At 50.8% G+C, this 13,648-nt stretch overlaps 1 protein-coding gene across 4 annotated transcripts in view; it reads left to right on the plus strand.

The window, feature by feature from the left end:
• Positions 1-13,648, plus strand: part of PHF2 (PHD finger protein 2) — a 92,128-nt gene that overhangs the window by 44,609 nt on the left and 33,871 nt on the right. For all 4 annotated transcript variants that reach the window (XM_081236689.1, XM_081236687.1, XM_081236686.1 and 1 more), the window contains exons 2-3: positions 4,230-4,315; positions 8,757-8,871. In XM_081236689.1, the coding sequence (XP_081092815.1) occupies positions 4,230-4,315; positions 8,757-8,871 (201 nt within the window). The remainder of the gene's footprint in view (positions 1-4,229; positions 4,316-8,756; positions 8,872-13,648) is intronic.

Consider the following 13,648-nt stretch of genomic DNA (forward strand, 5'->3'; position numbering starts at 1 on the left):
CCAGCAACTGTAGAACTGGGCACACAGTGAGCCTCCATCACCCATACCCACCAGGAGCCATGGACTGAGACAAAGGCAGAGCCCTGCAACTGCTCAGGATTGGCCAGGTCCAGAGACTGGACCCAGAAGTTACACCCCACGTCCACACCTGGAGTGTGAAAATTAATAAACAGACCCTCATTTAAAATGGAGTCAGGGTCTTCCCTGGTGGCGCCGTGGTTGAGAGTCCGCCTGCCGATGCAGGGGACACGGGTTCGTGCCCCGGTCCGGGAAGATCCCGCATGCCACGGAGCGGCTGGGCCCGTGAGCCATGGCCGCTGAGCCTACGCGTCCAGAGCCTGTGCTCCACAACGGGAGAGGCCACAGCAGTGAGAAGCCCGCGTACCCCCCCGCAAAAAATAATAAAAAATTAAAATGGAGTCAGGAGGCCATAAGCGAGAGCTCTTACACCCTATCACTCGATGTCAATTATAGACCCAGAGGAAGAGACTACACCTTTGTATCTCCAACAGGAAGAATGTTACTACTTTACTACCCAGAAGGAGGAAGAATTTCTCCTCGCCTGGCAACAGCCCAGCCAACCAAAGGCTGTCACGCTTAGCCAATGAAAGCCACTATATTTCGAACTCCCAGTTTCCTCCAATGGACTCTTGTTTTACAACAGCTCCTCCCAACTCTCCCTTCTCCTCTATAAAAGAATGTTACTCTCCTTTGTTCCCTGGACTTGCCTGGGGCTTGCCAGAGATTGCATGTCCCAAATTGCAATTCTTTGCTGTGCCTGAATAAACCCATTTTGCTGATCAAATAGCTGGCTGTGTTATTATTTTAGGTCAACAGTGCATACTGCACATCCACACTGGGCAGTGGCTCCAGGCTCTCTTCTCACTGGCAGCTCCTGGAGCTCACAAACACTGAGGATGGCCGACCTCCCCTGATGGGTCTGCCACTGTCCCATGGCCCGGTGTGAACCCCTGCCTGCCCAGGTCCCCGGGGCCCCAGGGACAAACAAGGAGCCTGCAGCAGGTTCTGCTGCAAGGCCTCTATGTGCCAGCACTGACCCTGCAAGTGGGCAGGATGTCTGAGGTCAGATGACACAGACTTAGGGCCCTTTCAGGAGGTCAGGAGTCAGGTCCAAGGCACAGGACCCTTGTGTAGCCTGACTCTGGAAGGCAGGGGCTTGGGGAAGACTGGTAGGGAGGGAGCAGCGGGTCAGGCCTGGTGGGCTCGCCCTGGGTGGGGGGGTGGGAGTTCAGGTGAGCCAGCTCCTCCTCCTCCTGGGTGGAGAGAAGCTGTCCTCTGCTGCCCCAGCCTCCAGGGAGTGCCCCATGCCTGGGGGCTGGGGAGAGCTGGCTGTGTTTACTGTCGTCACTGTGCCTTTGTCGATGTGGCATGTTACCAGTTTAATGTGTTCGGTTTTGGTTAATTTGTCAGTTGAACATGATATGTATTCTGATGTTCGCTTGCCTTTCATGGGTGGTTAGTGAGGTTGGGCCTCCTTCTCACACAGCTGTAGCATGTGCCCGTTCTGTTCCTGGCTCTGCCCTGTTCTGTTGGGAGATGCCCACAGTACATAGCTCATGGAGGAAGAGTAGAAAAACTTTGCTATATTTGCTGTACATACTTTTCACAGCACTGTGAAGTTTGTTTTCCTGATTTGGAGCACTGTTTCAATCCATCAGCGTCCTCTCCGGTTTCCTTTCCATTTTCTTTTTTGTTTGTTTGTTTGTTTAGAAAGTCACTTTGCGTCATGAGAGCAGATGTGCCCTCATGTTCTGATTTTGATGGCTTTGTCTTTTACATCTGACTCTTTAGACTTCTTTCACTTTATTACCGTTTATGCTCTGAAATGAAGACCGAACTTTATGTTTTCAAAAAACACTTGCCAAGGTCTTTCTGGGCTTCAGGCTCTGTTCCCAGGGCTGTCGGACTGCGGCAGCTGTGGCAGGCAGTGTCCTGCCCAGGGACCCTGGGGCGTTGGTGGCCTGCAGAGGGTCTTGTCTGCTGAGTGCTCATCCTGGGCCAATGGCTGAGGGTGGGGGGAGAACTGTCCCTCTGAACAGTGAGGAGACCTTTGGGTGTGGGCAGACAGCTAACCTCTCGTGCCTCAGTTTCCTCATTGTACAATAGGGCTAATGATAATTATCCTGATTACTGCAAGGTTGTTGCAAAAAAATGAATGTAGAGTTCTTTTTTTTTTTTTTTGGCGGTACGCGGGCCTATCACTGTTGTGGCCTCTCCCGTTGTGGAGCACAGGCTCCGGATGCGCAGGCCCAGTGTCCATGGCTCACGGGCCCAGCCGCTCCGCGGCATGTGGGATCTTCCCGGACCGGGGCACGAACCCACGTCCCCTGCATCGGCAGGCGGACTCTCAACCACTGTGCCACCAGGGAAGCCCAAACGTAGAGTTCTTGTGGCTGCCAGATGCAGAGTCAGCACTCAGCCAGCCTTAGTGATGATGGATGGTGTCACTCTCACAGGGCCACCAGGTTCTTTTCTTTTTCTTTTTTGAGATAAAATTCACATAACATAAAATGAACCATTTTAAAGTGAACAATTTGGTGGCATTTAATACATTCACCGTATTGTGCAACCATCACCTCTATCTAGTTCCAGAACATTTTCATACCAAGAGGAAACTCTGTGTCCACTAACCAGTCACTCCCCATTCCTCTCTGCCCCTACCCTCTGGTGCTGCCAGTCGGCCTCTGTCTCTCTGCATTTACCTATTCTGGGCATGATCATGTAAGTGGAATCACAATATGTGGCCTCCTATGTCTCGTTTCCTTCACTCAGCACAATGCTTTTGAGGCTCATCCTTGTTGTAGTGTGCATCAGCACTTCATTCCTTTTTAAGGCTGAATACTACTCCATTGTATGGCGGCACTGCAATTTGTTTAGCCATTCATCAGTTGACAGACATTTGGGTTGCTTCCATCTTTTGGCTATTGTGACTAATGCTGCTGTTAACATTTGTAGACAAGGATTTGTTTGAGAAACTGTTCTTAGTTCTTTTGGGTCTCTACCTTGGAGTGGAATTGCCAGGTCATATTATAATTTTATGTTTAACTTTTTGAGGAACCACCATACTGTTTTGCATAGAAAATGTACCATTTTATGTTCCTACCAGTAATGTGAGAGGGTTCTAATTTCTCCACATCTTCACCAGCACTTGCTAGCTTCCTGTTTGTTTGTTTTTTTCTTTTTAAAATTATAGCCATCCTAGTGAGTGTATAGTGGTATCTAATGGTTTTGATTTGCATTTCAGTGGCATCCAGATGACTTAAGGATGTTGAGCTTCTCTTCACGAGCTTGTTGGCCATTTGTATTTCTTCTTTGGAGAAATGTCTATTCAGATCCTTTGACCATTTTTAAATTGATTTGTCTTTTTGTTGTTAAGTTGTAAAGTTCTTTATGCATTCTGCATGATAGACCCTTATCAGGTAATATGATTTGCAAATATCTTCTCCCATTCTGCACAGTGCCTTTTCACTTTCTTGATAGTGTCCTTTAATGCAGAAAAGTTTTAAAGTTTGATGATGTCTAATTTATGTCTTTTTCCTTTTGTTTCTTGTGCTTTTGGTGTCATTTCTAGGAATCCATGCCCAAATCCAAGGTCATGAAGATTCACTCCTGTGTTTTCTTCTAAGGGTGTTATAGTTTTAGCTCTTATATTTAGATTGTTAATCCATTTTCAGTTAATTTTTTGTATATGGTGTGAGGTAGGGGTTCAGCTTCACCGTTTTGATATCCAGTTGTTCCAGCACCATGGTACAGCTCCCTGGGGAAGGTGACTTACAGCCGTCCCCTTCACAGGGTCCGGAGGGGCCCTGCCTATGGCTGCAAACTGCCTATGGTGAAATGGTGGGGGTGCCCTGGCTCTGAGACACGACCCGCCCCCACCCCCCACCCCGCCTCAACCTCCTTGGGCTCTGTGGTGACAAGGCAGTAATGGCCCTCATGGAGGCAGGCCCAAAGGATGGCCGGTTCCCTCTGCCTTTCCCAGTCACATATGGTGAGGTCTTCCTTGACCCTCCCTCTCCACTTCGAGTCTCCCATCCCAGAGTGCGTGTGGGGCCACTGTCCCCCCACACGCTCTGCCGCAGCTGTCCTCCTGCTACCCTGCCCTTCCCCTTGAAAAGTGAGTGGGAGGTGCTGCAGATCTTTGCAGGGGAAGCTCTTGAGGAGTCGCTGACTGCTGGTTAATGATGTCTGTTTCTCGTCCGTTTCAGCTGTGTTGGAGTGGAAGAGGAGGAGGCCCCAGACATTGACATATACCACTGCCCAAACTGTGAGAAAACCCATGGGAAGTCCACCCGTAAGTATAACACCATGCTGCTGCTCCTTGGATCTGACTGTGGGGGCAGGGTCTCTGCTTGGCCTTGACCCCAACCCCAACTGGACCCCACCTTGCTGGCGTGAACCGCCCTGTGTAGTTGCAGCCAGGGGACTCTGGTATCTAGGAACCACCTCCTGCCTCATTTATTGCCCCTCATGGCCTTGCTGGGCCCACTGTGGCCCCTCCTGATCATCTCCTGCCTGCATATGCAGCTGGGGCCCCTCACGGCCTTTGCAAAGAGCCCACCAGCCTTCGAAGGCCAGGACAGGGGTTGCAAAGTCCAGCATTTGCAGTGACCAGGCAACCTGAGATGGGTACCTAGGCTGGGAGATGTCCAAGGGGCCATCCATCCCAGCCCTGCCCAGCTCTGCCCAGCTGGCCATCTCTCTGCAGGGGTCTAGGAATGCGCATTGTTGGGGATTTGCTCTCCTTCTCTTCTCTAGCGCCCCCTGCATGGAATCTTAGGTGATCACCTTTCTCTCTCTCTTTTTTCCCAGCAATGAAAAACATTTTATTTCCTGTCATTTCTACATTATTAATAAGTAAGAGTACAGGGAGGAAAAATAATAGGTTTTTTTTTTTAACTGAAGTATACGGCCAAGGAATTTTGTATTTTTGAAATGTAAAAGAATTCCCTTTCTCAAACTGCTATTTGTGCATCACAAGGACTTAATCCTCCTCCCCTTCCATCTGGCCCTTTGGGGGTGTGAGAGGCCCAGTGGGGGCTCCCCAAGGCACAGGCTTATCCAGGGTGGCCCACATCATGGCTGGGAGGCAAGTTCTAAGGCCAGGTCTATGTGGGGGAAGTGCCATGATCTTCTGGGGCTGGACCCCTGTAGCCCTTGTGGAGTGAGTCCTGTGGATCCAGTGGGCATAGAGAGAGGACACCAGCACAGGGTGGAAGCCCACCTCCAGCACCCCTGTTCTGTGAGTCGAGGCCAGCCAAGGGAGCCCAGCCCAGCCCCTTGGGAAGCTGGGTGAAGTGGGGTCTCACCTCTCCTTGACTTTTCTTGGGCCTCTCTTTGTGCCTGGCCTGTGCCCCATCATCACTAAGTGACCATGGGAGCTGTATTCATTTTGGCTCTTGTGCCCTACCCTCCAGCACATGTGGGCATGAGGTAAATGCATGAGAAGATGAAGAAGAGAAGGCCTGGTGGCTTCTGAACTTCCTAGGCATGAAGATTCTCAAGTTCCTAACTTACCCTCATACCCCTAGAAGTTGGCAGCACTGATGCTCACAATACATCTCCCCTAAATTACCTGATCCTTCTGGTAACTGCTTTACAGCAGATACAGGAGGATGACTATCACCCCGTGGCTTAACCTGCATTTCTGGCACCTCATGAACCTCCAGGAAAGCTCAGGGCCTAGGAGAGACAAACAGGGTGTGGACCCAGGTCCTGCATCTCGTGGCCCTGGGTGTGGCGTAGGGGGCTGATCAGTGCTGGGGCCGGGAGACACCCCACTGCCATATAGAGCTGAGTGCCTGGGTAGGCGCTACCCTGGGAGGTGCTCAGGGTGTGGGGGACAGGGCCACCTCTGTGAGCGCTGTTCTAGATCAGCAGACAGTGTGGGACTGCAGCCTGGCAGGACCTGGCAGCCCCTCCTTGGCTGTGTGTGTGTATGTGTGTCTTGCATGTGTGCACGCGTGTGTGCGTGCATATGTGATTTATAAATTCTGTGAATCAGACTTCTTGATATTGAGGCCCGTGTGCCCATCGGGGCGAAGGCACTGGTTTTAGCGTCTTCCGCCAGTGTGCACTCCTAGATTGCCCATCACCCTTTATTTTACATGTGTGTGCCCTGACCAGAGCCTGTCTGTGGCACACTGGTTGCACCTTCCACAGTAAGGCCCCTCGATGACCCTGTGCCCCCTGGGGGCCACCTAAGCCCATGAGCCTGCCTCCTTTCCTTGCCCTCGCCTGGGTGAGGAGGTTTGTGATGGGCACGGTGAGGTGGGGATGGCAGGGAGAGGACCAGAACAGGATAGAGCTGGGGAATGGAGCACCAGGATGGGATGGAGGCGGGGTTCCCGGAGTGAGCTGGGCCTGAGGCCACATCCCTCTAGCTCTGCATGTCTTTACCGGATCTCGGGGTTCTCTCCCCATGCTGTTGCCACGTGTCCCTTGGACTGATTTTGGTCTGTGACCCTCAGGCCCACCGGTTTACGCAATTCACAGATTTAGAGTGGGACCCAGGGGTCCCTGTGGGAACTCGGCAAGGTACCCTTACCGACACGAAGGCTCACGGGAAGCGGGCGACATGGCCCTTGAAGTGGTTCTGAATCCTGGTGTCGCCTCCTGTTAGCTCTGTGACTGCTTGCGAGGTCACTTACCAATGTCTTCCTGTCCTCCCCCCTGTGGCGGGTGTAGTTGTCACATCTTCCTGGTGGGGTGAACCACGCTTAGGACGGTGGGGGCCGGGCTCTGGTGCTGCATGCCTTAGGGACACCTCCTGCCCCCATAACCCAGGGGGCCCACTGAGACCCACCGGCGTCCCGCTGTCTCCTGGGCACCTTATCAGAGGGTGCCTTGGGCCACCATAGGCAGGAGAAGGCTCAGCCTCTGGGCGTAGGAGGGTCGTGGGACCTGGGGAGGGAGGGAGCCCACCAGCCAGGGCTGCAGAGGGGTTCAAGGGTAGCCGCGTGGAGCTCAGACCCTGCCTCACAGCTTCATCTTTGGCTGTTGTCCCAGCATACCTGCTCCAGCCACAGTATCAGGCGTATTCCAGCCTCTCCACGAGGTTCTTGGAGCTGCCCAGTCCCGAGTGAGGGCCTGGGAAGCCCGGGTGGCCCAGGACTGCCACTGGCCCCTGGTCAGCATGCACTTCTCAGGCCCAGCTCCTGGCAGGCAATGGAGATGCTGCTTCTTTGTCCTGCTGCCCACTGCTCCCCTGCATGTCTGCTGTCGCTGGGCTGCATGCCCCCTCCAAGACTTGGTTTCCCCACATGGCTTTCTGACACAGGGCACTCCACGCTCACGAGGAGCCCGGGAAGCCAGGACTAGCATTAACGATGAAGCACAGAGATACCCAGTGACTTGCCTAGGGTCACATGACTACAAGATAGCTGGATCCCTTTGGATCTCCTGTCTGTGCCTGTGCTGCCACCAGAAGTTCCAGCTCCAGACCTCCCTTCGTGGGATCTTGACAGATTTCCATAGTGTCCACTTACACCTTGGTCTTGGAGACCAAGCATGCTGTAAATATCTAACCTGTTGTAGGAGACAGTCTCAAGGAGCTATGACTTGATGAGACGGGGAAGGGGTGGCAGTTTGGAACAGAGGTCAGCTCAGCCACCATCCACCTAGCGCCTTCCCCTTTCTTTAGGCAGGTCCTACTCAGGGGCAGTTGTCAGCTCCCTTCATCCCCACAACCACTGGGATGCAGGAGGACTGCAGCCCCCACCCTGTCCCCATCTGTGAAGGACAGGCACCCTGAGGGCCCCGCCAGCTCTCCCTCACCTCCAGTCTCATCTCAGCCTGTTTCAGACCCTTCCAGGCAGCCCCCAGGGATGGTCTCCATGCCGGGCCCATCTTCACTCGCCGAGTTATCTGTGGCTGCCCTGAATGGGGGCAAGGGTATCCAGGAAATAGCTTCCTTCCCTCTAGGGGCTCGAAGTCCAGTCCAGGGGCAAATGTTAGTGTGTATGCGTGTGCGCGTTTGTGCTTGCCTGTGTGTGTGTGTGTGTGTGTATGTGTGTGCTAGTGTGCATGTGCCTGTGCCAGTCCAGTAGGGGCATGTGTGCTCGTGTGTGGGTGCGCATGCATGTGTATGTGTGTGCACGTGTGTCACAGCCCAGTAGGGACAGGTGTGCATGCTCACGTGTAAAAAGTCCAAGGTGGGCGTGTCCAGTGCCCTTGGAGCATGTGTGACAATAGGACAGCCTGAGGGAGTGGGCAGGGGGTGGGGAGGGCAGAGGGCACAGCAGGTGGTGCTGGCCTGCCCTGCCTGTGGGTTGTGGCCTGTCATGGCAGCACAGGTTCCAGCAGGGAAGGACAGGGTTGGTGCTGTTTGAGGGCAAATCTGAGGGGAGGCCAGGCGGGAGGGGTCCTGAATAGTGAGCCTTAGTGGGACCTTCTCAGGAGGTGCCTCTGACGAGTTCTCAGCAGACTGAGTGCTGAGTGACATGGGGTCCCAGGAAGGCCCCAACTTTCGGGTGCCATCGTCTGAGCTGGCAGGTCGGGAGGTGAGGTGGGGGCTGTGACTTAAGGATGTGGAGGGTGGGGGCTCCTGACCATGTGACAACTTGGGGTCCTGAGAGGCAGGGGAGGCTGGGTGGGCCAGGGCCAGGGAACCCCAAGTTCTTTGCCTCTGAGGGGTCTGAGTCTTGCGGCATTCACGGTGGCTGCCCTCCCGGCCGGGTCCCTGGAGGCACGGGGAGGGAGCTGTGGGTGATGACCTGCCTCTTGTTCCCCCGCAGTGAAAAAGAAGCGAACCTGGCACAAACATGGCCCGGGGCAGACTCCCGAAGTGAAGCCCGTGCAGAATGGCAGCCAGCTCTTCATCAAGGAGTTGCGGAGTCGGACCTTTCCCAGGTGAGCAGGTGGCAGCCTTTTCCTCTCCAGCCTGCCTGCTCCCTCTGAGGTCTGGATACGCACCCCACCACTAGGGCTCCAAGGCCATGGGTTTCCCTCTGGGGGAGCAGCACAGTCCCCGAAACTCCAGGTGCTCCCGGCATGGGGGCTGATCTCTCCCTTCTCAACACCTCCGAGGACAGGTTATGGGGATTCTCTTCACAGCCCGGGAGGGAAGAGACTTATCTCCCCAACCTGGTATGGCCCTTCCCATGGAACCTTCCTGAGAGAGAGGCTACCGTCCCATTTTATGGACCAGGAGTGGGGGCTGGTGTCCAGCCTGAGACCATCCTCTGGAGGTGGCAGGTCCTGGTGTCAAATGGCTGTGGGCTTTCCTCTGTGTCCGTGGCCTGGTGGGGTGTCCCTAGGTCTTCTTAGAGCACACCCTCTCCCTGCGCAGCCTTGTCCAATATGAGGACCGAGGGCAGAGAGCAGGATCAGGGCCACAGGAAATGGTTTCTGGTGAGGGGGGCACCGTGACTGCATGGACGTGAGGTTGTACAGACAGCTGCTCTGAAACACCCTTGTGCCTTCACAGCTGGAAGACAGTTTCTGTTTGTCTGACAAAGTCTTTACAAAGTCTTTACTTCTTCTTCACTTTTGAAGGATAATTTGATGGACACAGAATTCTAAGTTGGTGGGTTTTTTCTTTTAACACTTTAAATGTCTTATCCCATGCTGGACTTGAGTGCATGGTTTCTGGGGAGAAGTTCAGTGTAACTCTTAGCCTTGCTCCTCAGTGGATAAGGTATTTTTCCTCTCTGGCTTCTTTTTTATTTTCTTTTTTTCCACCTTCATTGAGATATAATTCATACACCATATATAATTCATATATAATTCATACACCATACAATCCATCCATTTAAAGGGTACAGTTCAGTGTATTCACAGCTCTGCACCACCACCAGTCAGTTTTAGAATGTTTCCATCACCTCAAAAAGAAACCTGTAGCTTTATCGTCCTCATTCCTCCCCACTTCTCCCCAAAGTCCTATCACTAATCTGCTTTCTGTCACTGTAGATTTGCCTATTCTGAACATTTCATCAAAATGAAATCATATAATATGTGGCCTTTGTGACTGGCTTATTTCACTTAGCTTAATGTCTTCAAGGTTCATCCAGGGTGTAGCAAGTGTCAGTGCTTCATTCCTTTTTTATGGCCGAATAATATTCCATAGTATGGATAGACCACATTTTGTTTATCCATTCATCAGCTGATGGACATTCGGGTTATTTCTGATTTTTGGCTACTGTGAAGAATTCTACTATAAATGTTCTTGTAAAATATTTTGTTTGGACGTATATTTTCATTTTTTTAGGAGTAACTCAATATTTAATTGTTTGAGGAACTGCCAGACTGTTTTCTAAAGTGGTTGTATCACTTTCCATTCCCACCAGCAGCACCTGAGGGTTTCAATTCACCAGAACTTGTGATTATCTGACATTTTTTTTTTTGGCTGCGTTGGGTCTTAGTTGTGGCATGCGGGATCTTTGTTGAGGCATGCACAATCTTTGTTGAGGCATGCAGGATCTTTGTTGAGGCATGTAGGATCTTTCGTTGAGAAGCACAGGCTTCTCTCTAGTTGTGGCATGTGGGCTTCTCTCTAGCGGGCTTTTCTCTGGTTGTGGCATGTGGGTTTTCTCTCTCTTGTTGAGGCGTGTGAGCTCAGTAGTTGTGGTGAGCCAGCTTAGTTGCCCCGTGGCATGTGGTATCTTAGTTCTCCGACCAGGGATCGAACCCCGCGTCCCCTGAGTTGGAAGGCGGATTCTTTACCAGTGGACCACCAGGGAAGTCCCTTATCTGACTTTTTGATTCTACCTATCCTTGTAGGTGTGAAGTGGTCTCTCACTGTGGTTTTAATTTGCATTTCCCTGATGACTAGTGATGTTGAGCATCTTTTCATGTTCTTGTTGGCCATTTGTCGTTTGCCCATTAAAAGTTTTTTTTTGTCTTTTTATTATTGAATTGTAAGAGTTCTTTATGTATTTTAGATACAAGTCCCTTACCAGATATATGATGTGCAAATACTTTCTCCACTTTTGTGGGTTGTCTTTTCACTTTCTTGGTGTCTTTTGAAGCACAAAAGTTTTTAATTTTGATTAAGTCTAATTTATTTATTTTTTCTGTTGCTGCTTGTGCTTTTGTTTTAGACAAAAACAAACCATTGCCAAATTCAAGGTCATGAAGATTTATGCCTATGTTTTCTTCTAAAAGTTTTATAGTTTTAGCTCTTATATTTATGTCTTTAACTCATTTTGAGTTAATTTTTGTATATGGTGTGAGGTAAAGGTCCAACTTCATTCCTTTGCATGTGGATATCCAGTTCTCCCATGCATCATTTATTGAAATGCCTATTCTTTCACCATTGAATTATCTTGGTACCCTTGATGAAAAACAATTGACCATAGATGTTTGGGTTTATTTCTGGACCCTCAATTCTGTTCCATTGATCCATATGTCTCATATTATGCCAGTACCACACAATCTTGATTACTGTAGCTTTGTAGTGAAGTTTGAATTTGGGAAGTGCCCTCCAACTTTCTTCTTTTTAAAGACTGTTTTGGTTGTCTGGGTGCCTTGTATTTCATTCAGCATTCCAAGTTCAGCATGTCAGTTTCTGCAAAGTAGTCAGCTGGTATTTTGACAGGGATTGTGTGGAATCTGTAGATCAGTTTTCCATTATTTCTTGAATCCCATTCCTTCCTTCTAGATTTGGCTTCCTCCTTGTTGAATTTTATCCGTTAGTAGTTCTTTAAGAAAAGGCCTATAAAAATATTCCCTGTGTCTGAAAATATTTTTATTTTGACTTTATTCTTGCATGATTCTAATTTTCTAAAATGGATCTAAAACTCTAGAGTAAAAGTTATTCTCCTTGAACTTTTTGGAGATACTATTCTGTTGTCTTTTGACATTTATTGTTACTGATATCAGTCTAGCCGCTGGAGTTTTTGTTTTGTTTCATTTTCATTTTTGGTAAATAATCTGGTTTTTTCTCTGAAAACTTTTGAGATTGTTTTCTCATTTTTAATATACTATAGGTATACTGCAGTGCCTCTAATGTGCATTTGTTTTTATTTATCCGGTTCAGGACTCAGTAAGTGCCTTTAAGTTGAGGTGTCATATTTTATCTCAATTCTGAAAAATGTCCTGTTTTCTCTTTTATAGCACTCTTCCCCATTCTGTCTTATTTTTCAGATCTTTTCATCAAATTCACTATTTTTTTTTCAGCCAGCTACCATTTAATGTATCTACTGAGTTTTTTAAAATTTCAATCATCATGTTTTTCTTTTCTACAATTTCTGTTCCTTTTTAGTGTTGCCTGTTCTTTTCGTCCTTCTCTGTTCTTTGCCTTATCCTCTCATTATCCCTTTGGATGTGTTTAATGTACTTGTCTTAAAATCGCCTTTTCAATTATCCTATTATCCTCAGTTCTTGGGATCTACTCTTCTGGGCAGATGAGGCTGCTGGCTCTCCCTCCTGGGGGTTCACCTCCTTCTGTGAGGCGTGATCTTCAGAGGGCATCATTCCCATGGCAGCCAGTCTGCCCTGGGCTCTGAGGTGCCGCTACAGGATGGTTTTGTGTTTGCCTCTTTTTTTTTTTTTTTTTGCGGTACGCGGGCCTCTCACTGTTGTGGCCTCTCCCGTTGCGGAGCACAGGCTCCGGACGTGCAGGCTCAGCGGCCATGGCTCACGGGCCCAGCCGCTCCACGGCACGTGGGATGTGGGATCTTCCCGGACCAGGGCACGAACCCGTGTCCCCTGCATCGGCAGGCGGACTCTCAACCACTGCGCCACCAGGGAAGCTGCATCGGCAGGCGGACTCTCAACCACTGCGCCACCAGGGAAGCCCTCGTGTTTGCCTCTTGCTGGGTCCTCATGGGTTTCACAGTTCCAGACCCAATCCATGGGTGTGAATTTGGAACTCTCACTAGTGAGACAAGAGCTTGGGATTCCAGTTTATCAAGGGCGACCTTCTACTTCTGGCTGCCTTGTAGCTTCCAAAGCTGACTCTGTGCTGTCCCAGTACTCCCAGAGCTTCGCACAGCAGTTGCCCACCACACTACTTCTTCTTCCTCACCCTCCACTCACTCCTTCTGATTTATCCCTAACACTCTGTCACCATGGAGTCAAACCCCAGGATCACTCTTCAGTCCTCACCTTAACTGACCCTTGTCAACACGTAGCAGTGGTGCAGCCCCCTCTCCTTGAGTCCTGTCCTCTGTAGAGACCATGCCACCATGCTCTGCTGGCTGTCCTCCCCTGCCCGGCCTCCTTCCCTGCTGACGACTCTCCCTGAGGGATTCTGGGAACTCTGCTCGATCCCCACCATCTGTTTCCCTGACCTCATAGATTGTCCCTTGGCCAGCAGCTCCTCACCTTCTTTCTCCAGCCACTAGTCCTTCTGAGCTCCTGACCTGTCTGTCCAACTGGGGCATCCACTGGCCAATCCCAACAAGTGTGTTCCTACTCAGCTCTGGATCTGCCCCCACCCCCATTCCTGCCCCACCTCCAGGCCTCAGGCAGTGGCCCCGGTCCCTTGGTCACTCAGGCCAGTCCCTTGGCCATTCACCTTTGCCTCCCCTTGTTCTCCCACCCCCATCTGATCTCCTGAGTCCACCACCTCCCTCTCACTGTCACCTTCTGGTCCAGGCACCGCATGCTGAGCCTCCTCCTCCATGGTTGCCCTGCCCCACCCTGGTCCTGCTGCTGTCCACTGTACATCCGCACAGCAGCCAGA

This window comes from Mesoplodon bidens (genome assembly GCF_964165515.1).
Source record: "Mesoplodon bidens genome assembly, chromosome: 6".
NCBI lineage: Eukaryota > Metazoa > Chordata > Mammalia > Artiodactyla > Ziphiidae > Mesoplodon > Mesoplodon bidens.